Source organism: Lolium perenne, chromosome 3 (assembly GCF_019359855.2).
Source record: "Lolium perenne isolate Kyuss_39 chromosome 3, Kyuss_2.0, whole genome shotgun sequence".
Lineage (NCBI taxonomy): Eukaryota > Viridiplantae > Streptophyta > Magnoliopsida > Poales > Poaceae > Lolium > Lolium perenne.
In genome coordinates, this window is record NC_067246.2 from 177,769,607 (window position 1) to 177,793,952 (window position 24,346).

Sequence of the window (24,346 nt, forward strand, 5' to 3'; positions counted from 1 at the left end):
CAGTTTCTACCCTGTCAATAGCACAAAAAGATTTTACTCGTTGGTGTCAATTAGGCGGTTTATGCCCTTACTCTCTTTGAAAAACAAGATTATGGAAAAAATTGGGTTTACTTTTTCTTTACTTTCTCCATTGCTTCACTTTATGTACTCCCACCGATCTATATTAGTTGATGTTAAAATAAATGTATCTACAACAATGTGTGTAGAATGTGTCTACATACATATATATTAGTATCGAGTAGTATAAATCGAAAGTAGTATTTACTTAGCTTCGCCAAGTGCTAGGCTAGACATGCAATACAACTAAGTCCCACTGCCTCGTATTTAAACAATTCAGAAACTTTTTTTTTGAATGACAGCAAGTGAGCTGCTATTTCATTACAATAGGGAAAAAGGTACAGGGAGGAAGGTCACAAAGCGTGACCCTCGGAGAGCGTCCTATTACAAAGATTAAACAATTCAGAAACTGGTAAGCGGAGCCAGAAGCTCTACCCGACACTTGCAGAGGCCAACGATCAACACGTGTGTGAAAGGGAGTAAATCCTAATCATCCAACGAGATGGTGATTCTGATCTTTGTGCAAGCTTGACTGTACTTTGATGGTGACGAGTAGGTGGGTCGATTCTTCCTCGCATTCTCTGGTCGTCAGTCTATTGATTCACTAATAATCGGTATTATTAGCTGAATATATAAAGCTCATGTCAAAAAATAGCTGAATATAAAGCTCTCCCAATTCCCCGAAAAAAAAGGGACGGGCCCCTCCGTTAGCTCCGGAGCCGTCCGTGCGTCTTGCCCCTCAAAATCAAATCTTCCCCGAAAGAGCACAGGAGCTCCCCTCGTTTACTCCGGCGCCGCCCCACGCCGCCTCCCTCCGGCGGCACCTTTGTTCCGCATCCCGCCTCACGTGACGCTTCCTTTCCGCTGCCGGCGCCGGCGGCGACGCGGACGGCGGCTGTGAGCGGGAGCCCCGTCGGCGGTCCTGTGAGACCTAGGTCGGTAATGTCAGTCCCCCTCTTCGAATTATCAAGCTTTACGCCTGCAAATCGCAATGTTGGTTGCTAGTAATTCCTGCCAGTTGGTACGATGATTGTTGTCGAACTGAAAAGTGGAGATGCTATTGCATAGCTTGCTGTGCCGGCAGCTAATTCACCGGGACTTTTTACTGGCTGGTGGCCCTCGCTTTCCTTTACTACACCTAGCAATTACCTTAAGGTTAGGATATTCCACTACCGCCTGTCGAAGAGCCGTTCCATTGTACTTAGACCATCTCCAACGGGTGATCCATCTCGCGCCCGAGTCAAACTGAACAAATTCGTGGCCCAACGTGCGGACGCATTCCAAAAATGGATGGCCGCGGCGTCTAGGACGACCTAAAGACGGCCTAAATCTGTGTCTGGTTTGCGTGGCCGTGGACACTGAGGGCCGGCCTCTCGCGTCCTCTCCTGGCCCGCATGTCTGCTTCCCAAACCACAGCCACTCCACTCTAGTCCCCCCAAACCTAGAGGATAGCCAACGAAGCTGCCACCGCCGCCACCATCGGAGACGAGGCCGAGCTCGCCGTCGTTGTCCCTCCTGTCGCGGAGGAGGTCCCGGTGGTCGCGCAGCCCGCGGTGGCGACGAAGAAGGCGAAGCCCGAGCTCACCGCGGAGCAGAGGGCAGTCAAGAACAAGAAGCGTGCTGAGCGGTGCAGGGCGCTCGATCAACGAAAGAGGGAGGCCGCCGCCACGGAGGAGCGACAGAGGGCGGCCGAGCAGCTCCAACTCCTCCAAACGAAAGCGAAGGCCGCGACGGGCGCCAGCGCAGCCTCGACGGGAAGCTCCGGCTCCTCCGTGACCCGGCCGCTTCCTTCCCAGTCAACAGCCCCACCGTCTGCCCCGTTTGGGTACCCGCCCGGCGTGTACGCAATGATGGTGCCGGCAGAGCAGTTCTTGTACCCTCCATGGGATGGGTCACCGGAGGTGGATGAGTTCATGACGAGGCCGTCGCCTTCATCTATTGACCTCAACCGTGCGCCAACGGCGCACTCCAAGGCCCCGAGGCCGATGCCCGCACCCTGTTCGAAGAATTGTCGGGTGAGTGTGCGCCGCCATCTTTGCAGACAACGGCCACGGTGCAGGCCCCTCCTTCTTACGCGCCGACGATGCCGACCACCATGGCACCTCCGTCGACCGAGCAGGCTCCCCCGCTAGCTTCCATTGACATAGAGGAGGACAACATTGGCAATGCCGGCACCATGAACATCGACGAGGAGCCGTTGTTCGCTGACGAGCTCACACAAGCCGCAGCTGCAGAAGCTCGAGGTCTCCGGGTTAGCAAAAGAACCAGCAACTACACGGAGTTAGGGGACAAAATCGGGCGAGGGGTGGTTGGCCATTGGGAAAGATCCACTTAAAGGTGCCGAGCAGAAGGGGGGCACATTCTGGCGCCGGATCCATGACTACTTCCATGAGCACCGCCGGTACGGGGAGCACCGATTTGACAGCGACCGCAATAAGTGCTCCATCCAAAAGAGGTGAGGAACAATTCAAGCGGAATGCAACAAGTTCTAGGCGGCGTATGATCACGTGAAGCGGGTGCCCGTTAGTGGCATCGGCGTCAAGGACTTGGTATGATTCTCAACCTCAACTTGTTCTTTGGTTGTTTGCACATACATTTGTAATTGTATGTCTCATTTTGTTCTAGGTGTGGCAAGCTTTGGATTACTTCAAAACTGTGAATGAAGGAAGGACCTTTGCCTTCCCTCATTGTTGGAAGGATCTCCGGGGCACCCCCAAGTTTGACGAGGGGTACGAGGCGTACATGGCGAGCTTGATTGTCAGCAAGAGACTGCCAAAGATGCCACCGTCATTGACCTTGATGGTGGTCAGCCTTGCGGAAGCTCCATTTCTCGTGCAAGCCGTCCAAGAGGCCACAAGGCAACCAAGTCCGACATGAAGCGTGATGCTTCGGCCATGCATTTGGTCGGTACCTTGAAGGACTTGTATGCTGAAAAAGAGGTGTCCACAGACAAGAGGGAAGAGAGGAAGCGCCGGGAGAAGGAAGAGGCCATGAAGAACTACTACGATGTTCAAATGAGGAAGCTTGACATTAATGAGGCCAATGCCAAGACGAGGGCTAGGGAAGTGGAGCTCAAAGAGAAAGAATTGGAGCTCATTGCAGCGTCAAGGGCCAAAGAGGTGGAGCTGAAGGAGAAAGAAGTTGAGCTGAAACGCCAAGCCGAAGACCACATGATCATGACCGCCGACTTGACCGCCATGAACGAGGTGAAGAGAGCTTGGTTCGAAAGGAGGCAGAAGGAGATCCTAGACCGCACAAATTGAGTTGACAATCTCAATTTGTAATTTTTATATTTTTTCCTTGTTCAAACTATGTCACATTTCGTTTCCTACTCATGCTACATTTTATTTGATATTATTCTATGTTTTTAGATGTTACTTATAAATTTTTGTGGCCAAATGGCCTATTTCCCAAAGAAATAGACCATATCTGGGCCGCGTTGGCAAAATGGGTGGCCGCAGCGTTGGGTGCAGCGTGTGACCCAAACGGCCGGGCGGACGCCGGCCACTGTCCGCGCGCCCACCCAAACGGACGCGCGGGCGCGCCGATTTGGGTCACCCCGTTGGAGATGGCCTTACAGCCGGTGGCCGCCTTCTTATTGCCTGCCTTTTTTCTCTCCTTTAACTTCTTCACTGTACCAGGTGCATCCATTGCGCAAGTAGAAGCAATCTAACACAAGCAAATTTCAGATTACAATGCATGCATCGAGTAATAGAACAGTAGATGTATCTATCAAGTAGGAGCTTTGTGGCATATAACCAACAAAAGTAAATTGCAGCTTGCAATGTAGATGTAGTTCTCTGCTTGACACCTGTTCATTTAGGAGGCAACATTTATACCTTTTTTTTGTTTTGCTTTCATCGGGAAATCCGTTCATTGCGAGTTAGTAGACTAACCGTTGAATGGAAATAATTTCTTCCTTGATCCTGCCTACTTGTTGCACAAATTTCGATGTCGTAGAAAGAAGGACAAAGGATAGACATGTGTGTAGGAAGCAGTGAACCAAATGGCCATTTTTAGTCGCACGGACACACTTTCGACATATGAGGAATCCAGGTAACTTATTAATTTGCTTAGTATGAGGGTCTGTAGAATGATAAGAAAAAACTTGGAGTCGAGCCTGAGGCAATGCTGCGTATTTATTCGGGGCTGAGTGTGTTAGTTGAAATGATGAAACACAAAACATTAGCTGAACCTCGTGACTGAGTGTATATCCTCAAGGGCTTAGAGAAACTCTAGCAGAAACCACAAAAAACCGTATTTATTCGGGGCTGAGTGTGTTAATTTGAATTATCTATGTTTAGAATTTGAAAATTGTTGATGCATCGGTCAAAACCCCTAAACAATTGAATTATTATTGATGTTGATGTTGATGCACCGGTTTACCACAAATGTGAATTTGAAAAGCAGTAATGCACCGGATATGTATGCTAACAATAGTCTGAATTGTCAAACAGGAAATGACAATAATATATATATATATATATAATAAACAGTAATAAATTGTTATTGATTGATTTAAAACTATCCATATGAAAATCCCGCTCCACCCCCTGGGTTGACATGTACACACGGGGATACGCGGCAGCAATACATTATCTAGTACAGCTGGCAGCACCTCCAAATTTAGCACATGCTTGTTTTCATACTGGAACCTTTATTTTGATTGTTGTTTCCTCAAATTGGATGGCCGAAAAATACATGCAACCCCGCTGGATCCACACCCCTTTCCCCACTGGGGCTCTGTTTCGCACTCCAGTTGGATCCGACAGAGTGCAGGAAAGAAATTAAGAAAATTGAGCCCCCCTCCCCCACCCCCACCTCCATCGAATCCCAACCACTTCACCGCCGCGTTCTTCCATCGGAGCCTAGAAAAGGGCCATTGATCTCCTCTGCCCGCTACCAGAGATCTAGCCGGGGCAACACTTCTTTTCTTGGTAAGTCTTTGATTCGGTAAGTTGCAGCTTGATCTTATTTCCTGCTGCGAGCAGTCAGATCTACCTTCATGACCGGATCCAGTTAATGGATATTTAGTTGGAGTCTTTTATGCCATTTGACTGATCTGTGCATAGGATTCTTTGTGCAGACACTTGTTGTATGTGCTTGTGTGTGCTGATTTCGGTGGTTTCCTGTGACTACGAGGGAATCGAAGTTCTTCACAGCGAGGATGCCTGGTCTAACTTTACCTAATCATGATCCAGCGTAATCCGCTACCCGCTTTGCTAAGTTTACTGTTTATGTTTGTCTTATATGTTTCTTTTGCTTTGAGAATCTCTGTATAGCATTTCACAAACTGCAAGGGTCTGTCGATGTCTGGTAAATAGGTTTGGTATTCAAATTCCATGATCTTTTGCGACTGAAAAGGCACACTATTAATAAACCATTGGATAAATTGTACATAATGTCTGAATAACTGTGTATTGCACCGTGAAGTATATTCGGTCTGATGTCTTTAAGTATATATATGGTTCAATGTGAATTTTGACAGTAAATGATTATCTTTGGCAGTTAATGATTACTCGTTGGAAATCTGCGTGTTACCTTGGCTACTGGCTAGTAATGGGAACTAGTCAAGTTATTTTGTTGTTTAGTGGATGGGTTCCTTGTTCTTGATGTGAGATAGATTCTTCTTTTTTCCTTGATGCAATTGTCTTTGTGTAGGAACAATGGATGTGGATGTAGTTACCCCAGGTCTGCAGACCAGACGTGCGGTCAGGAGTCAAGAGCTCAGTTATCTCCAGATGAGGAACTTACCCTATACCTCAAACCAATTGAGCTGTACAATGTTATTCAAAATAGAGCCATTAAAAATGTAAAGTTTTATTACACATTCTAACATGGTCTATGTTAATTTGTTTTTAGATACTAGTGACAAAGTTGAATTTTGCAGCCCACTTCCCTTCAAAGATGCCTTCGTTATAAGATAGGCGCAAAACGGAAAAAGAGGTAAATTTTTAAACAATTCAAAACTGAACTATTTCTCACTCTATGGATGCATTATTTCATATATTTAGCTGAGCGTCTTGAGGTGGAATCTGGTGCTTCTTAGTATTTTTCATGAATCAATTTTATACTAGACCTGAATGGTTTGTCGGTTTAACAAAGCCTTGAAACTTTTTTGGAAGAGTAAACTTCGTGATATACCAGTAACATGGTTGAAAGTTGAAACTTGTTTTTTGGGCAATTACCGACCTGTGTTTGTGCTAATAACTGTAGGATACAGATATCGGTATCAGTTTCTGGAAGCGCAAATACTGAATTGCCATCACATGGTATCTTTCCTCTCCATGCTCTGTTTGCTAGAGCCACCAGTAATGATTCACGTGATGGGGTAAGCACTTCTTTTAGTTCATGGAAGATTGTAGTATGTGTCTGTCAGATGGTCTCTTTTCTCATTTGTAGCTTCATATTGCAGCATTCTCCAGTGTATCGGTTCAGCCGGGCTTGTCTACTGACTTCGTTTAGTGAATCTGAAGATAGTGACCACACTAAAGCCACATTCACCATCCCTGATTTCAAGAGTTTAGCTACCTCCCAAGTTTGTAACCTTCACATTATCCTAATTAGCTATGGTATGGTGTGCATCCTTTGTGATTATTTGTGGATGAAATTCCTTTGCTGTCATCAATTTGATTCCAGTTTTCTCTTCATTTTCAAAGGCCAATGTGGACAAAATCTTAGTGAAAACTTCTCAGAGAACCATATGGAGTATTCTTCCCCTCAAAGTAAGTTATGGCTGACAATGTGTGGCAGACTTTCAGCACTTAATACAATATATTTGTTTGTTATACTGGGGTTGATCTATTTGTTTGTCTGAAACACCAAATTATTGACCGGCCTGGATGTTAGAAGCCTTTGCTCAACCTTTGCATCCAAACGCTGGAAGGGGGAAACCACACTTTAGTGCTTAAGCCGAACAATGTTCTGTATCTAGCACACATTCTGAATTAATGGCAAACAGTCAAATATTTAAACTACCAACAGACCCAGGTGGTACACTGTGAACAGAAACTTGCCAAGCCTTCTTGGGGAAGATAAAAACTGTATGTATAGCTTTGACTCTGCACTTGAAAACCAGTAAATATGCCATTCGTCCATTTGTAACTAAAAAATGTATTTTGTTAATTGGATGATAATTATCTATGTTTGCCTTTCTTTTGGAGTAGTTAAGATGATCAAAGCAATAAGCTATCCTGAAAGGCGTGTGGCTAGTTTTTGACAAGGATAGGCAAGTCAATAGGCCCTCTCCGTTGTGGGCAATATAAATTCGTCTTTCACCATGTTCAGGGGATTCTCCTTGTTGTAGCTTCCACACTTAGCTTGCTCCTTTGAAATTTATTAAACATAAGCACTAGTTTTACATGTCAGGAACCAACAATAATTTGTGGTCGTATTGATGAACTAATTCTTGTACATCTGGTGCATTTTATCAGAGCTTGGAGGCCAATGTTCCTGGGGTAAAATACCAATTGATTTACTCTGCTCATCTCTTGATACCGTAACTTTAAGTTTGGGGCGTACTATGGAATTGACTTCAGAAATAAGGATGTGCCCAGGCTTCATAGAAGTATGTCTTGCATATTCTGAAATTTTATTGCATTTTTCTCAGTATTTTATCTTCCTCGGGTTCATGATCATGGGAGAGATGAGCCACCACTGTTATATGACACTTATTTCAGGAAAAGAAATCACCTGACTGCATTCATTTGCACTTTGCCACCTGTTTGAGTTTTCACGATTTGTTATGCATATTGCTACTTGTACTTTTAACAGTTGTGAGTATTTGACTGCCTTTACTTTTATATTTGACACAAAAACTGTCTGAGCTTCAGCATTGGTGCAAATTCCAACCGTGCTTTTATAGATGTGCAAATTAACACCTATTCAATATTGAAAATTTTCAATGCTAGCTAAAGTAGTGGGATAGGCTTGTAAAACAGTACAAGACTAACCATTTGTACTAAATTAGCATCCAATGACAGTGGCAAATTGCCCACAATGAAAAGCTTATTTTGCAATTAACTTATTGGTGCACGTGATAAACTCTCGAAATTAACAGCACAGTGCAATTTATGAAGTATATATGTCTCTTGAACATTTCTTTTTGTTTTCATCACCAGGTCTTCAGATTTCTCTATTGTCTTTGCTTTCTATATATTTTTTTGTTGACTCTGCTTTTCTTCTTTTGGTATGCGCACAGCCAACATTTCTTGAGCATGGCAGTTGTTTTACATTTTGTTCTCGAAAAGCAGATGCTACAGTAAGCTCCTGTCTGTTTCTTTCATAATATTGTTATTGTTGCTTCCAAATTTGTCGGTTAAATATTGTTGAGTATAGCAGCACCTCAGTTTGCTGAAAATTATGAGCTATTTCCAGTAGCTTTGCTTAGAACCTCGACCGTTTGTGTTACAGGGTTCATATGAACTACAAGCAAGGATAGATGCACAAGAGGCTGGTGCAATAGGCATGAATTCATCTCGTTATAACAGTTACTCATATGACAATGTCCCACCTTCGTCATTACCACATATCATAAGGTAACAGTAACCGAGCATGCACAGCTCACTTTCTGAAATTAATAATTCTTTGTTCCCTAATTCTGTTTATTACCTTTCATTATAGGAAATGCATGTTCTAGTCTTTAATGCTTATGTGCTTTATCCCTCAAACGTGAGATTTTATTTGCTCTTAGGAGTTTGGAATATCAAGAGGAGCTGCAAATCATTACATGCTGTCCTTTGGTGGTTATCCTAAAAGCGTCTGTATCAACTAGGTTGAGTAGATTGCAAGTGCTTGCTCTCAAGTATCGCGCTGAGGCACAGGCTTATACGATTTTTTACCTGCTTGTGCTGCATTATCGTTAACTAGTAAAATATACAATGGAAGAAACCAATGGACACTCCTAGGATGTGTTGCACTCCGACATTGAGCGCATATAGACCGGCAGAAGTCGGTCTATCACTCTATCCTGAACCCGGTTGGATCTGGCCATTGGTTACAAGAGGCCTAGTTATCTCATGTTTGCACCTTGCTTGAGTAGTCGAGTTCCATTTTTTGTTAGATACATTTCATATTTGACGTAACCAATTTTGCTGCAAATATTGATTCTACAGGTTAAGAACAGGCAATGTGCTCTTTAACTACAATCACTGCAATGAGATCCTACAAAGCGAAGGTTTGTCCTTTCTCTCTTCCCACCTTGGTCTCTTCTCAATTTCGTTCTCACTGGTTTTGCGGGTACTGCCATTTGTCATGGGTCCAATGTTTTTTTTCATTCCATGTATCTTGTTTGGGAACAAAACCATGTGTTCCCAGTCCATGTATCTTGTTTTGGAGCAGAACCTAGTTACTTTTCTTTTGTATTCCATGTTGTGTACGTGAGTAAGGACATTTTGTTATGGACTTGTGGTTTGGTTTGGGAAGAAGTTAGGCTGGAAGTGGATGAACAACAGGTGCTGATATAGGGTGAATTGCAGAAACTAGGAAGATATAGCAGCAGGGAGAAAAAAAAGGAACGCATAGAGACTAGTAGAGAGAATATATTTGTATTTTCTTGCTTATAGCTTAAAAAGAGCTTTACTTCAACCAAATGAGATTAAGGCCCCCTTCTTTTGGGATTTTGCTTATGGAAACCGGTGGGGATAAGCTACGGTCATGGAGTTGAAGTTGCCATTTCATTACTAACTATAGCGATTTTGCTGCGCGCCTGCACCTGTTTGATTTTTAGAACTAACGAAATATGTCTTAGAATTTTTTCCATGTGTCATCCCTAGTTTATTCTTCATCTTTCTGACATCAAGCTAGATCTGCATTGTCATATGTTGCTACTTTCTTTGACTGCTGTTCATGGTCAAGACCCAGAGTTTACTTTTCTGTTTAACTCTTTTCTTTTTGCAAGAAGTTACCTATTTTACTTTAGTTACGCATCACCGTAATGGATATACTTTTTAGCCTAGATAGCTTTTTTCTTCTTCGCTATCATGGGTTCCTATTTCTTATTGATGTGTTTATTCCTTCTTACCAGTTACAGAAGATTTTTCTTGCTCCATTTGCTTGGTAAAGTGTGGAAGCTTCAAGGTAAAATTTGGGGCAAGACGTCTTTTATTTTATATATCATCATCTGTTTCTGGTTGCTGCTAAGGGATGGTTCTAAAGATCATATCACCTGACTAAATTTATGGCACTGATTATTTTGTTGTCTTGCACTGCAACATTGATATTTATCATTTCTAGTGAGGAAACTCGGTTTTTGTTTTCTTTCTCCTCGACTAAACCTTTTTGTTTAACCAATAGCCTTCTGTTCCATATCTCATATTGTGATTCTTTTTGTGGTACTAGGGTCTGGAATGTCATTTAATCTCATCACATGAGCTATTCCACTTTGAGTTTGCGGTTTGTTATCCTCTGAACTCTCCATCGCAAACTCTTGTTCAATCACACAGGTTTGATAATTAATTCTATCTTCTTGTCGACGCAGGTATGTGAAAACCACCAAACTGTTAATGTTCATTTGAAGATTGATACCATGAGAGCGGAGGTAAATTGTGACGTAGGATGTCGAATGTACTCTACCATTCAGTAACTGAAAAATAAAATGATGTTGGTATATTTGGAGACGTTGTCACTGAATTCAGGACTTTACTAGTGTTTCAATTATCAGAAATGTCTATGGATATTACACGAATGCAATCTCAATATTGGTCCTTGTTCTGTTTCCTCTGAATTCAAAAGGAAATGCTGCACCTAGACCAGACGGAATCCTGCCCGGCATGGTCTGGGCTGCGTTTTCGTCAAAATGCTACTTTGAATTTGGAAAACTAATTCCCTGTTCAATTTCCAGCTTGTAAGTAGGGCAGGAGAAGAAGATGAACGAATCAAGAAAATATTTTTCTACCGGTGCGCTCATACCCCATTAGTTTTAACAATGCTAAATTCTCTGCTCAATTTGCCTAACTGTGTTCCATTAGATCAAGGGTTAAGAAAAGGTGTAGAAGGTTAGAAACAACAGTCGAGAAGACCAAGCATGTACATACACATATCATGGAACTAGGATCACCTGGAAAGACTGTTCCTGCGGACAATGATAATGTGGAACCAAGATCACCAGAAAATATGGGTCATGTACATGCACATACTCTGGAAGCAGGATCATCCAAAGATGCCTATAAAGGGTCTGGGGTGGATTATGTCCCGAACGAAAATGGTACATTTCATATCTTATTGGCTCTTGGCATAGGTAACAAACTACATTCAAATGGAAACACCCATAGTGTTTCACAATTCCTATCATGTTTGATGTGTGCTCCTCAAAGAAAATATATTATATGCCATCGTATGTTGACATGATCCTCAGTTTTCACCAATAAAATCTGTCTTTCAGTGCCACCCATTTCTAAAACCTTTACCATTATCTGCCATTGTCGTGAGCCCCGTTGTCACCAACTCCCCCAAAAATGTTTATTTGCTGAAATGTGTATCTTTCCCTCGAGAATCCTGTGATTTTTTCCCTTGCCCCTTTTGAATCCCAAATGAACCTCCAAACAACTTAGTTCATGGCATCGTCTGCATCCACCATCTGGAAGCGTGAGCGCAGCAGCACACAGTAGTAAGGTCCAGGCGTGCAACGATGACTTCGTAGTGGCTCAGTTGAGCTAGAGCTTGCCGTGCTATTGCTTATGCTACTGGTCTGCAGGCGTCGAGATGTGCCACCTTTTTTTTTCCTTGTGCTATTGAGTTAGCCACAGAAGGTCAATATGTTCGCTTAGCAATCCACTTTACTGCAAATGGATGGGGCACGGATGGTGGTGAGGAATTTTTTCAAGGTTTTGGAAATGGGTAGCACTGAAGGAAGCACGTTTTCTTCTTTGACAGATTGGGATTTTCATTCAACAGTCGGTGGCAAATACGATTTTTGTTCTATCTTTTATTCCTTGCCACCTTGATGAACTAATGTCAGATTGTTAAACTGATGGAACAGCTCCCATCCTTCAATTGGACATGTCGTCTCCTTTGAGTTTTCAAATTTGATTGATAATTTTTTGTTTGACTATGTTGCCCATAACTAACTCTATTATCACTTTATGCATTGCATGCTAGGAACCCTAGAAAGTTCAGTTCTCCAATCATTACTTCAGTGTTGATTGTGGTTATATGGTCTCCTGGCTAGCTACTGTCTGGTGAACTGGTTACTTGATTTGTCATTATGATCCTGCTAGCAATGTAGTGGAAAACCTACAGGATTGCCTCCATTTCTGTTTTCTTATGCTCAGCCACTCTCAGTCTCTGGGATGTCCTGTCCCCATTTTAGTCTTTCCTTATTCTGGTAGATAAATGATTCGTATTTTGCCTGAAATCTGTTGCATATGTTCTTCCTGATTTTACCTGAATTTTTCAGGGATTTCTGTGCCACAATCTTCAATTGATTCTCATCCCGCATTACATGGTAGCAATCATTCAACACCAGGAGTTCTAGAGTTTGGGAAGTCAAGGAAGCTCTCTGTTGATCGAACTCACCCCAGAAAGTAGTCCATTCTATTTATGTTCTTGATATCCTGTTACATTCCATTTAATTGTTTCTTGAGGCTCTTCTGATGGAAGTTGTTCAACTAACTTGTTGTTTGTTTGTGCGCATACCATCTGGCAGTCGTCTACTGCTGCAAAAACGTGAGTTCTTCCATTCTCAGAAGGCGCAGGTGATTACAATCATGCAGCACTCAGCTATATTTTGTGTATGTCATTGAGCATGCGTGTCTATGCTTGTTGCAAAAGAGGCTTTCACTTCTCTTCCCTGGTTGCATGTACCTATTGAAACACACATGCATGTCTATAATTTAACGCCTGCACATATGGAGGGTATTTAAATATTATAATTTGTCTACATTATCAGATCCTGAATTTTATATCCATAAGTTTAATGGCCAACACTGGTATTTCTAGATGAAGCATGTGGAGATGAATGAAAGTTTGCTGACACCTGTTTATCTTCAGGGCATAGTTTAATCATTTCTTTTCACTTGTCAATATTAATTGAATGTTATTCTTAGTGGTAGTGTACTACTGTTGTTATTTGACACTGTTCTTTGCTAGATATTCCAATATTAATTCACAACAACAACAATGTCAAAGCCTTTTGTCCCGAGCAAGTTGGAGTAGGCTAGATACGAAATTTAGCTTGACCGCAATTTAACATTTTGTAGAGAATGGAACTAGAAGAGGTTTTGGCAGATCATGACAGTGAGGACGAAATTGATGATGACATCGCTGACTTTGAAGATATGACAGTAAAATGCGATAAACTTCTTGCTCCACTCAAACTTATAATATTTGCATGTTTCTACATTCACCTGTATAAATATTTGATTCTGGTTATCTTAATTTTGCTGAGATGCAGTTGCTTGATGGTTTTTCTGATGTTACAAAAGACGAGAAGCAAATTATGCATATGTGGAATTCATTTGTTCGGAAACAAAGGTCAGGCCTGTCCCCAACATTTCCTTCTTAGTTCTGGATATCACAGTACATACGAGAAATTTGACCTGCTTCAACTTTTATTATTTTCGGTGGTACACAACTTGGCCTTGGTGAACTAACTCTAATAGTTTTTACTGATAAGTCATGTTTTAGCCATTTTTCCCCCTATAAAGCAACTCTTGCTCAGACTAATAATTTCCTGGAAGGTATCGACAGAGTAACCAAATTTTTGCTGAGTTTTGCCAAGTCAATTTAGATTACTGAATGCTGATACGTAGTGGCAGTTGTAGTACTTGTATGATTGGATAGAAGTCATAGAACATTAGGTTGATCCAGGTAAAATTATAAAACTTTGAAGTAATACCGTGTTACTAGTAATGTGGAATTTGGGAGTACATGCCATTAAATGTTGTTGCTTATGGATATGTCACCAGATTTTTTTTCCCATTTTACTAACGAGGATTTAGAGCACTGCTCTCGGAATTTTGAACCTTATAAAATTTAAATTCTTAAATTTGTTGTGTTCTTTCCGTAGTAAAAAGCCATTGGAACTAATAGTCGTGCTCCATTCTTCTTGATTTGGCAACATATATGTAGCCATTGGAACTAGTAGCTGTCTTGTATCCTTCCTGGATATGCATATTCTAGTTTTCATACTGTAAACGTCAACTGCAGGGTACTTGCGGATGCCCATATACCTTGGGCTTGCGAGGCATTCTCCCAGCATCATGGGCAAGAACTTGTGCACAACCCCACTCTACGATGGTAAACGACTGCTTGAGAAATCCGCTATGAACACCTCACCCTACATGCCCATGGCTTGATTTGTAACCTTTTTTAACGCTGGATGAACAGGAGTTGGCGGTTCGTCATGATCAAGCTCTGGAACCACTCCCTGCTAGACGCGCACACCATGGACACCTGCAACAAGTTTCTGGACAAACTGGAGAGCAAGAGCTCCGACCCCAAGCAAACCTGATTCGTCGAAAACATTTCATGGCCAACCTGAGCAGGGCTTTGCCATCGATTGTCATTCTTGCTGTGGTGCGACATGAAACATTTTGATTCCTGGTGTCCTCGTTGACGATAACAGAGTTACGGCTCGGCGATACTGATCTGTTATTCTGGGATAGGCCGAGTTGCGGAGTTTCGAGATGTTGACAGAATTTTTTTTCATGCATTTCTTGAAACGCTTGTGAATGCGGAACCCGAGCCGCGTGTTTGCGGAGACAAAAGATTAGACCTGTTGTAGTAGGATCAAACAAGGTAGAAGGTTGTGCACTGTTATGATTGCACTGTTATGATTAGTTAATGGCGATTTCAACCAAATTTATCGCGCTAGAGATAAAAATAGAGCCAACTCTCAAGGAGATACATCTTCAAAACCGCAAATTCACATGGAGCAACGAACAACAAGACCCTACTATGAGCAAGCTTGATGCCTTCTTTTGCAATGAAGATTGGGATGTCACTTTCTCCAACCACATTTTACACGCCCTCTCATTGTCTTTATCCGACCATTGCCCTCTCCTTCTTGCAAATGAAAGTGGCCCTAAAAAGCCAAAATCCTTCCGCTTCGAAAACTTTTGGATAAAAATGCCGGGATTTGTGGAGGTTGTCAATGGAGCTTGGAATGATAATACCAATCATGTCGAACCGTGTCAACGCCTTTTTCACAAACTAAAGAACACCGTGAAGAAATTGAGGAAGTGGAGCAAAGGGCTTTTCTCCAAAGCTAAGGTTGAGCTTCAAATGGCGTTGGAGGTCATCCTCCAACTTGATATGGCGCAAGAAAATAGATTGCTCTCCAATGAAGAAAGAGAGCTTAGATCAAGATTGAAGAAGAGAGTCATAGGGTTGGCGGCCCTAGAGAGATCAAGAAAGAGACAAGCCTCAAGGATAACAACGTTAAAAGAGGGGGATGCGAACACTAGATTTTTCCATCTACGTGTCAATGCACGAAGATGGAAAAATCACATTCTACGCCTCAAGCACAATAATGGGTGGGTCACGGAGCATAACCAAAAGAAGAGCATCATACACAACCACTTCAAAAGCATAATCAAAAGGGGCCCTCCGCGATCTAAAAACTTCAATTGGACAACGATTCCTTCCATACAGTGTGACTTATCACTCCTCAGTGGGGAGTTCATAGAAGAGGAAGTCAAAGCCGCGGTGGATGGGACCGCTTGTGATAAAGCCCCGGGCCCGGATGGCTTTACGGGGGCTTTTTTTAAACCTTGTTGGGGCACAATAAAGGATGATGTCATGGCGGTGGTCAACCAATTTTCGAGCTTGCGCACCAATCACCTTCATTGGCTCAACTCCGCTAACATTGCTCTCATTCCAAAGAAAGAAGGAGCGGAGGAGATCACCGACTTCCGCCCAATAAGCCTCATTCATGCCATCGCAAAATTAATATCCAAGATGTTGGCTACTCGTCTTGCACCCTACATGAATATGCTTGTCTCAAATGCCCAAAGTGCCTTCATTAAGAAAAGGAGTATCCATGACAACTTCTTGTATGTTCGGAACTTGGCAAGGAAACTACATAGGTCCAAAACGCCAACGCTTCTATTCAAGCTTGACATCAAAAAAGCTTTCGACTCGGTTAGATGGGACTACTTGATGGATTTGCTCCAACACTTGGGCTTCCCAAGCAAATTTCGGGATTGGATCGCTGCCCTCCTATCAACCTCATCTTCAATAGTGCTTCTCAATGGCATCGCCGGAGACCCCATCAAGCATGGAAGGGGGCTCCGACAAGGGGACCTGTTGTCTCCTCTCCTCTTTGTGTTGGCCATTGACCCACTTCATCACATTCTTCGGAAGGCCACCGAACAAGGGCATCTCCATAAGTTGAGGGGGAGGGCTCCCACGGTCCGCACCTCTCTTTATGCCAATGACGCCGCTATTTTCATGGTTCCCAACAAGGATGACATCAACTACCTTTCTACCACCTTGCAACACTTTGGAGATGTAACCGGTCTTGTCACTAATTGCACAAAAAGTCAAGTGGCGGCGATTAGATGTACGGAGCTTGATCTCAATGACATCCTTCAAGCCTTTCCGGCTTCCCGTACAAGCTTCCCAATGAAGTACCTCGGACTTCCTCTTTCGTTCACTAGGTTAAAAAGGATACACTTCCAACCGTTAGAAGATAAAGTGGCCGCCAAGCTCTTGCCATGGATTGGGAAACATGTTACCATGGCTGGCCGGTCCACCCTTGTTAAGTCCGTCCTCACTAGCATCACCATCTACTACATTACCGTCCTCAATGTGCCGGTTGAGGTGCTCATGAAAATTGATAGCATTCGAAGAGCCTTTCTTTGGGCGGCAAGTGATAAAGTCAGCGGAGGAAAATGCAAAGTTAGTTGGGATATGGTGTGTAAGCCCAAGGAATACAGAGGTCTTGGGATTCTAAACCTCGCTAAATTCGCTTCGTCTCTTCGCATGAGATGGCTTTGGCATGAATGGAGTGATGAGGCAAGACCGTGGGTTGGCCTTGGAAACCCATGCAACAACCAAGATAAAGAGCTATTCGCCGCGGCGACAAAGATCTCCATTGGAAATGGAAAGAAGGCAATTTTTTGGGAGGACCCTTGGCTTGATGGGAAAAGACCGAAAGACATCGCACCCCTCGTCTACAAAATATCACAAGGAAAAAGGTGTTCCGTTGGCAAGGCTTTGGATGCCAATTTTTGGATCTCTAAGATCAACACCAATGATGGTCTAACACTTGAGCACATCACGCAATTTGCAACCCTTTGGGAAATGATTCAACCGGTGCAATTGAACTCCAACACCTTGAATTCCATCTCTTGGAAGGTCACCAATAGTGGATGCTACTCCTCCAAATCGGCATACAATATGCAATTCTTGGGTCACACAAAATCATCTTTGCCTTCCATTGTTTGGAAACCTTGGGCTCCACCTAAATGCAAAACATTCGCGTGGTTGATTATCCAAAATAGAGTTTGGACGGCGGATAGGCTCCAAAGAAGGGGATGGCCAAATTGTCGAAGGTGTAAGCTTTGCAACGAAAGTTCATGAATCCGCCTCCCACTTGCTCTTCAAGTGTCGTTTCACCATTAGAGTTTGGTCAAGTGTGAGAAGTTGGCTAGGGCTACATGATGTTGACCCAAGTGCTTGGCATTCTAGAGGAAATGTCAAAGAATGGTGGACGGAGGAGATCCATAAGCAAAGGCAAGGTAGAAAGGCCATGGCTTCTCTTGCTATGTTGATATCATGGGAAATATGGAAGGAGCGAAATGCACGTGTTTTCCGAAACAAAGCTTCCACCACGGACATGGTAATAACGAAGATCAAAGACGAGGTTGCTATGTGGAGTATGGCGGGAGCGAAAGCATTGAGTAATGTAATACCGCGAGAGTAGGTGTTAGGTTTTTTGGCTTGGCATTTTGGCCAAGTATGGGAATGTAAAACTCTAAAACTTCTTCTTTATCAATGAAAATGGCAAGTCTTTTGCCTTGTTTCAAAAAAAAAAAAAGGTTACCTCTTAGATTTTAATGAGTTGGGGGCTGATTTTGAGCATGTGAAGTCTACCAGATGCAGGTCGCCTCTTCTATGGGATAATGGGAATGAGCTGATGATGAGTTGCAATGCGCATACATATGGTGGTGCGTTGTGATTTGTGAACAAACAAGAATGGTTAACAACACCACTCTTCAGAGCAGATGTACCATATCTTGGAATGCTTCCATGCAGGATTGCGGCAGGCCAAGCAACACCACCATGCTGCCGTCCCGCGCGTCGCGCATAAACATGACCACCTCCCCGCGCGGCACCTCCGCTGGGCCACATTGCGCCGCCTCGCCCCACCCGAAGTCCGCCGTGTCGAACCCCAGACGGTTCCACGCCGTCACCAGCGTCGTCGCCGTCATCGACGGCGCCCGTGCCCTGGCGACCTCGATGTGGTCGATGGCGGAACGGACGAACGCGTCGTCCGTGCGCCCGATGGCGTCCTGGACCGACCTTGCCGCCTCGGACACCGGCCCGGCGAGGAGGTCACCAGCGGCTGACACGCAGCAGGCGAAGACGACGGCGTTCCCGCAGAAGCCGCGGGGCAGCGGCGGGTCGACGCGCCGCCTGACGTCGACGGCGAACATGAGCCTGCTCCTCTGCTCTGGCCGCATCCTCATGGCCCGGGCCGTCGCGCGCCAGACGAACGCCGTCAGCGCGACGAAGGTCGAGCGCGCGGCGGCCTCCCGCTTCAGCCGCGCGATCCTGGCGGCGTCGATGGTGAAGGCCCGGTGCACGCGCGGTTCGTCGCGGAGGTCGGCGAGGCCGGACACGTCCTCCATCTCGGCGAACTCCTCGTGCGGGAAGGCGACCGTGGGGCTCGTCCTGGCGCGCAGCACGGTGCGGTCGAGGAAAGGTGGCGCGGAGAGTGGCACGCCGCGGGCCGTCTCGGCCCAGGAGCGGAGGAACTCCGCCGCGGCCACGCCATCCGCCAGGCAGTGGTTCATGGCCAGCCCGAGCACGAAGCCGCCGCACCTGAACCTGGTGAGCTGCACGGTCAGCAGAGGCGCCTTCTCCTCCGAGTTACTACCACGGACGACGAACACGAGCTGCGCCTGAACCGCGGCGTCGGGCGCTTTGACGACGTCCCCGATCTCCTCGAGCTCGCAGTCGGCGTCCGCCACCACGAACGGCACGCCGCGGCGGTCGTTGCGCACCGAGAGCCTCCCATCGTCGGCGCTGACGACTAGGCTGCCCTCGAACGGATAGTAGTGCACGAGCACCCTGCCAAGGGCTGCCATGACCACAGTGGCCGCGTCGTCGCTCCCGCCGGACGGCCTGAAGACGTGCACGGTCTTCATGAGCACGGCCACATTCTGGTCGAGGTTGGAGAGGTAGTAGTACTCTTCTTCGTCGGCAGCGGCGGCGGCAGCAGCGTGCACGAGCACCGGCTCCGACCTCTTCACCCTCATGGTCTGTCTTCCCTCCCTCCACAGGTAGCGCGTTCTTTGTGATGTCAGTGAGTCTTGCTTACAATGCAAACTTGGTCTATATAAATCAGAGCTTCAAGAGACATACAGTATTTACGTACAGACCAAAAACGAAAATTTGACGATTTGCTCACCGTTCGAAAAGGTGATGGTCAGCTAGTTAGCTTGGACCATTAATTTCCTTGGTTATCTTTACCATTTCTGACGACTGGCTCCTGTAACCAAACCTTCCACCCTTCAGGCACAGGTTACTCAAAGAGATATTCAATCCAGTCCCGCCACTCATTTTATATTTATGTATAAATTCTGCCTGTATAAACAGGCACAACTGTCTGAACAAGATCGGAAAATAAACAAAAAGGCCACAGCTCAACTAGGCCAGCTGAACAAACAATCTCTACTGCTGCGAGCTCTGCACTTTCGCCTTGAGCGCCTCAATGACCGCTGAGAAGTCGTGGTCGGCGAGGCCGAGCGATTTCGCAACCTTGTACAGCTCATTTGCAGCGGCAGCTGTAGGAATGGACTGGGACACCGATTCTGCCAGGGCCAGCGCCAGCCTCAGATCCTGTCATGCATGAGCAAAGTTTTTTCCTCAGTGCCAGAATCAGTTGAGGCGCGAAATGGCAATGTCTGTTTCAATGCTGTATGCACCGAACGTGTGAAGCGAGCAGGCGCTACCTTCTGCTGATGTTTCAGGGGAAATGCCGTAGGGTATGCAGCTTTAACCATGGAAGGGCCCTTCAGGGAGAACATGGGGGCATTGATAGCGCCTTGAGATATAACCTGTTGGAGGAGAAGAGCATCCTGTGTTAGGTTCTTTTCTTGTTAGGATATTTCAGGTTTTCCCCGTTTTGTTTCAGTAGAGCTACCTCGACGACAGTATTCGGGTCTAACCCGACCTTTTCACTCAGGAGGAGCCCTTCTGCAAAGGAGACCATCATGCTGCAGTGTTTCACTACATGGATCAGGTGAAAAAGAAAAGGATCCAAAGTTTTGATAATCTCCATATGACATAAGCAAATATGATTTCAGATAAATGAGGTTTCATCTTACCTCCCCATGACCATATTAACCACGAGCTTCATTGTTGCGCCGTTCCCGACATCCCCAAGATAAAATCTTGACTGGTTTCAGAGTAAGGAAACGTAAGCACATAGCCTGATCAGCATGAGGTACCAAATTCAAGTGCTAATTTCTGACGAGAGATGTTAACCTTTCCCATGACATCAAGTAGGGGTGCCACTCTCTTGTACAAGGATTCATCACCTTGGGAAACCATATCGGCAGTTTTTCAGGTAATGAGATAAAAAAAGGTTGCACCTACTACATTTTCTTAACTATCAAGCATGGCGACAGATATTTTACCTGCGGTAAGAAAGATCAGCAGTCCATCTTCCGCTGGTTTTTTCGAGCCTGAAACTGGAGCCTACTGAAGTCATCAAGTGAGCACATGACCAATAGTACAAGCACCGAAATTACATTACCAGTGACACATTCTGACAAGAAAATCAGAAATACAAAAAGAGTACAAGCAACAACAGGGGCCAAACACTACCTCAAGAAAAGATGCCCCAGTACTTGTAATATATTTGCCGATCAACTTAGATGTTGCGTCGTCGACCGTTGACACATCAACATAACTATGACAGGCAAGCAAGAGAAACTATGAGCGAAACATTGACAACATCCCTATGACAGACAACCATGATGATTTCAACTTCTACTTCTACTATTCTGCATATGCTGACAGCTTTCTGTAACATTTTTATCTAGCGCAATTGGTTACCACTTACCCTTTACCTGGGGCCATCCCTTCTGCGGCTCCATTGGTCCCGCATGCAACCTCAGCCTGTGGAAGAAACCGTTTATAGACATGATTAGATCAGTCATCGCGCTGAGCCTTCATGAATAGAAGACAGGCAACAAGAACTCTGAAAGGAAAAAAGTTGTACCGCGCTTTCAGGATCAGCAAGCATCGCAAAGGTCACATCGCAAGATGATGCAATTCCGGCAGGTGAAGATTCAAACCTGTAGGAAGCCATCTTCTTGTATGAGCATCAAATGGAATGCTGCACACATCCTTTGTTACATAGGAGTACAATACTGTCTCAACTTGGGTTGTAATAGACTACTAGTACAATTGACAAGAATTTCCCAAAAGTGACAACAGTTTTGAGTGGAGTTTACGATTTAGGGAAACATAATATTTTCAAAAGAAAGTAGTAAATGACAAGGTATTCAGAGAAAAAATGTAAATTGTGTTAAATAGTGAATATGTCAGAGTTTTTATAGCATTATCCAGTTTCAATAATGAGGTGCTGTGGTTTCGGCCGTTCCACAAGCTTCAGACTTGAGACTTGAGAGTACTACGAATATAGATAAGGCAATGGCCGAGGTAGTTGTTTTGGAAGTGGCATACATTTCGTAAGTAAAAGATGGTTATATTTGAGATCAGACATACTTGGCACCGAGGCTGAGAAGAGGATCACACTTGCTCTCGGTCCTGTTCCAAACAGTAACATCATAACTGCAAATCACCATGAGATGACTCAAACACCAGCCATGGGTCGTGACCACAGTGCAAGCATAAACATAGAACCATAGAGTTGATCACCACGAAATTGTAGAGAAACTACTAATCCATCCCGATGAAAAATGTACTTAAATTTTTTTCGTGTGCCCTCTGTCCCAACCCCAAGACAAGAAGATAAGGTACTGAAGGGTAAAACTGTCTGTCAGCAACAAGAAGGAAAGGAACTGTCGGCGGAAGGAAATGGGGGAATCACCCAGCCTTGATGAGGTTTGATGCCATGGGGGCGCCCATGATCCCGAGGCCCAAGAATCCCACCTTTCCCTGGAATCCCACCCCTCCAGCAGCATCTGCGAGGCACGAACAATCTGTTAATTACATTGAATCATTCACTGCGCAGCTGCGTCTCCAGTTGGGGGGAAAGGGCTCTGATGGAACCCAAGAACGAGGCCAACACCTGACGAGGAGGCGGAGGCTGAGGCGGAGCAGGACACGAGGAGGCGGGATCCTCGGCGCAGGGGCAGCGCGAGCCTGGGGCAGAGGAGGAAGGCCGCGGCCATGGTTGCTGAAGCGGGATAAGATTTGAGCTACGGAACGACGAAGCTGCTGGTGGTCGCGGATTCGCGGTGGCAAAATGGCGATGTGGGTGCGAGCACGACGATCCACCCGACCCGACCCCTGGTGCAGTCATGCGTCAGTGCGTACTGGACTACTGGTCCTAGGCCATGTTTGTTTGGGCTGCCGCCTTGCCAGTGAGCTGTGAAAAAGAAGGTGCGAAGGTGAAAAGCAGAGATTTGATATTTGGCCGGAGTGCTTTTAATAACGGCTGTTGTTGGTACGAAGGATAAAATATTTGAAATGATCTTGAAGTTTTAAAAAGTTGTATAAACTATCAATTTGACATGAATTAGCTAATTCTGATTGTTTATAACATTATTATCATGCTTAAGGGTTAATTTTGACATGTTCATATTAAATATAAAATATCGCATATATTTAAAGATAATACGAGAATGTCATGAAATTTATATTACAAGAATTATTCATATAAACCCAAAAGAGCAACAAGTTCCACACGTCTACATATATATTACAAGACTTCTCCACATAAACCCTAAAGAGCTAGAAATGTTCTCACGTCTAGACAACTCCCCTTGCTGCGAACAAAACATCTACCATGTTGTCACCAGTGTTGTTCATGCTAACATGATCCCCTTCCAAAGCATTGCCTACATTGCTCGCTGATGTGGAACTAACATGCTCCGGAGACATATAGTTCTCATCATTATCATATCGATAGAAGTGTAGATCAAACAATTAACTATCGCGGATAAAGTTATGGAGTGCTAGACATGCTAACAAGGATCAACGTGGTTCAATAGGGTTTTTGGCTCTTTCACGGCGATTGATAAGATAAATAGCAGAAATACCCGACCAGAAACAAGATCTAATCGTGCAATCTTAGACACAGATGAACATTGCGCAGAAGTAAATCGACACCACACTCGACAACAACTTCAATGGAGAAATCGCAATCACGGAGGTTATTAGACAGCTCCCTCGAAACTCGAAAGGAAATTTTACCCTAGACAACACATCATGTTTAATCTCAAAAACATAACCTAACCTTAGAATGGTCGTAGCCCTTGGTTTTTATAGCCTGAACACACGTAAAAGGAAATAAGCAAACCGACTGGAACTAAGAAATCTAAACAAAAACAACTAGTGTATTTATCTTGCACGTTATCTCTAATGGCTATGCATGTGGGTGGGCCCTATCCTATTTCCTTCAAGCACTTCAACTCCCATGGCTGAAACCTTGGTGAAATTAATCCCTTTTCTGGTGGACGTGGCCATGCAAAGTAGTAGTCAGCATGAAGAAAGATTACAAAAACGGCTTAGTAGTTGGAAGGGTAAATTTGTCTCTGGGAGAAAGATTGGTACTCATTAATTCGGTACTTACAAATATGGTACTGTATATGTTATCATTTTTTCTGCTACCGAAAGGAATTCTGCATAAACTCGATTATTATCGATCCAGATTCTTTTGGCAAGGGGACATCGAGAAAAAGAAATACCGACTGGTTAAATGGAGTATAGTTTGTAGTCCCAAAGATCAAGGCGGACTTGGAGTTCATGACCTGGAGGTCAAGAATTCAGATCTGCTGGGTAACTGGATTTTTAAGCTTCTTACCGAGGATGGGATTTGGCAAACTATTCTTCAGAGAAAGTATATTGGCTTGAAGACGTTATCCCAAGTGGTTTGGAAACCTGGGGATTCTCACTTCTGGGTTGGTCTCATGGCGACAAAAAAATG

The 24,346-nt window shown here is 44.5% G+C and overlaps 3 protein-coding genes across 10 annotated transcripts; 1 reads left to right on the forward strand and 2 right to left on the reverse strand.

The window, feature by feature from the left end:
• Positions 1–745: 745 nt before the first annotated feature.
• Positions 746–14,856, forward strand: LOC127342706 (polycomb group protein EMF2B). 8 transcript variants are annotated; one of them, XM_051368702.2, is made up of 23 exons: positions 746–2,606; positions 2,683–4,994; positions 5,144–5,259; positions 5,719–5,869; positions 5,948–6,003; positions 6,274–6,388; positions 6,473–6,629; positions 6,717–6,782; positions 7,491–7,624; positions 8,258–8,317; positions 8,470–8,594; positions 9,171–9,232; positions 10,082–10,134; positions 10,396–10,449; positions 10,535–10,594; positions 10,898–10,953; positions 11,025–11,293; positions 12,452–12,578; positions 12,701–12,749; positions 13,254–13,337; positions 13,448–13,527; positions 14,203–14,292; positions 14,383–14,856. In XM_051368702.2, the coding sequence occupies exons 3-23, from the start codon at positions 5,225–5,227 to the stop codon at positions 14,504–14,506; spliced, it is 2,007 nt and encodes a 668-aa protein (XP_051224662.1). In that variant the 5' UTR covers positions 746–2,606; positions 2,683–4,994; positions 5,144–5,224; the 3' UTR covers positions 14,507–14,856. The 8 variants fall into 8 exon arrangements, with proteins under 8 accessions (XP_051224662.1, XP_051224664.1, XP_051224663.1 ...); XM_051368704.2 differs by having other exon boundaries at positions 746–992; XM_051368703.2 differs by having other exon boundaries at positions 746–4,994; positions 5,130–5,259.
• A 3,113-nt stretch (positions 14,857–17,969) lies between these two features.
• On the reverse strand, positions 17,970–19,619 carry LOC127342709 (fatty alcohol:caffeoyl-CoA acyltransferase-like). Its single transcript, XM_051368711.2, has one exon. It carries the CDS (start codon positions 19,479–19,481, stop codon positions 18,216–18,218), a length of 1,266 nt encoding a protein of 421 aa, XP_051224671.1. The 5' UTR covers positions 19,482–19,619; the 3' UTR covers positions 17,970–18,215.
• Positions 19,620–19,760: 141 nt separating this feature from the next.
• On the reverse strand, positions 19,761–22,740 carry LOC127342710 (glyoxylate/succinic semialdehyde reductase 2, chloroplastic). The gene is made up of 12 exons (XM_051368712.2): positions 22,487–22,740; positions 22,286–22,379; positions 21,961–22,026; positions 21,452–21,527; positions 21,293–21,348; positions 21,055–21,139; positions 20,865–20,925; positions 20,713–20,765; positions 20,553–20,623; positions 20,369–20,441; positions 20,178–20,282; positions 19,761–20,064 (listed from the first exon to the last, which is right to left on the reverse strand). Exons 1-12 carry the CDS (start codon positions 22,587–22,589, stop codon positions 19,897–19,899), a joined length of 1,011 nt encoding a protein of 336 aa, XP_051224672.1. The 5' UTR covers positions 22,590–22,740; the 3' UTR covers positions 19,761–19,896.
• Between the last annotated feature and the right edge of the window lie 1,606 nt (positions 22,741–24,346).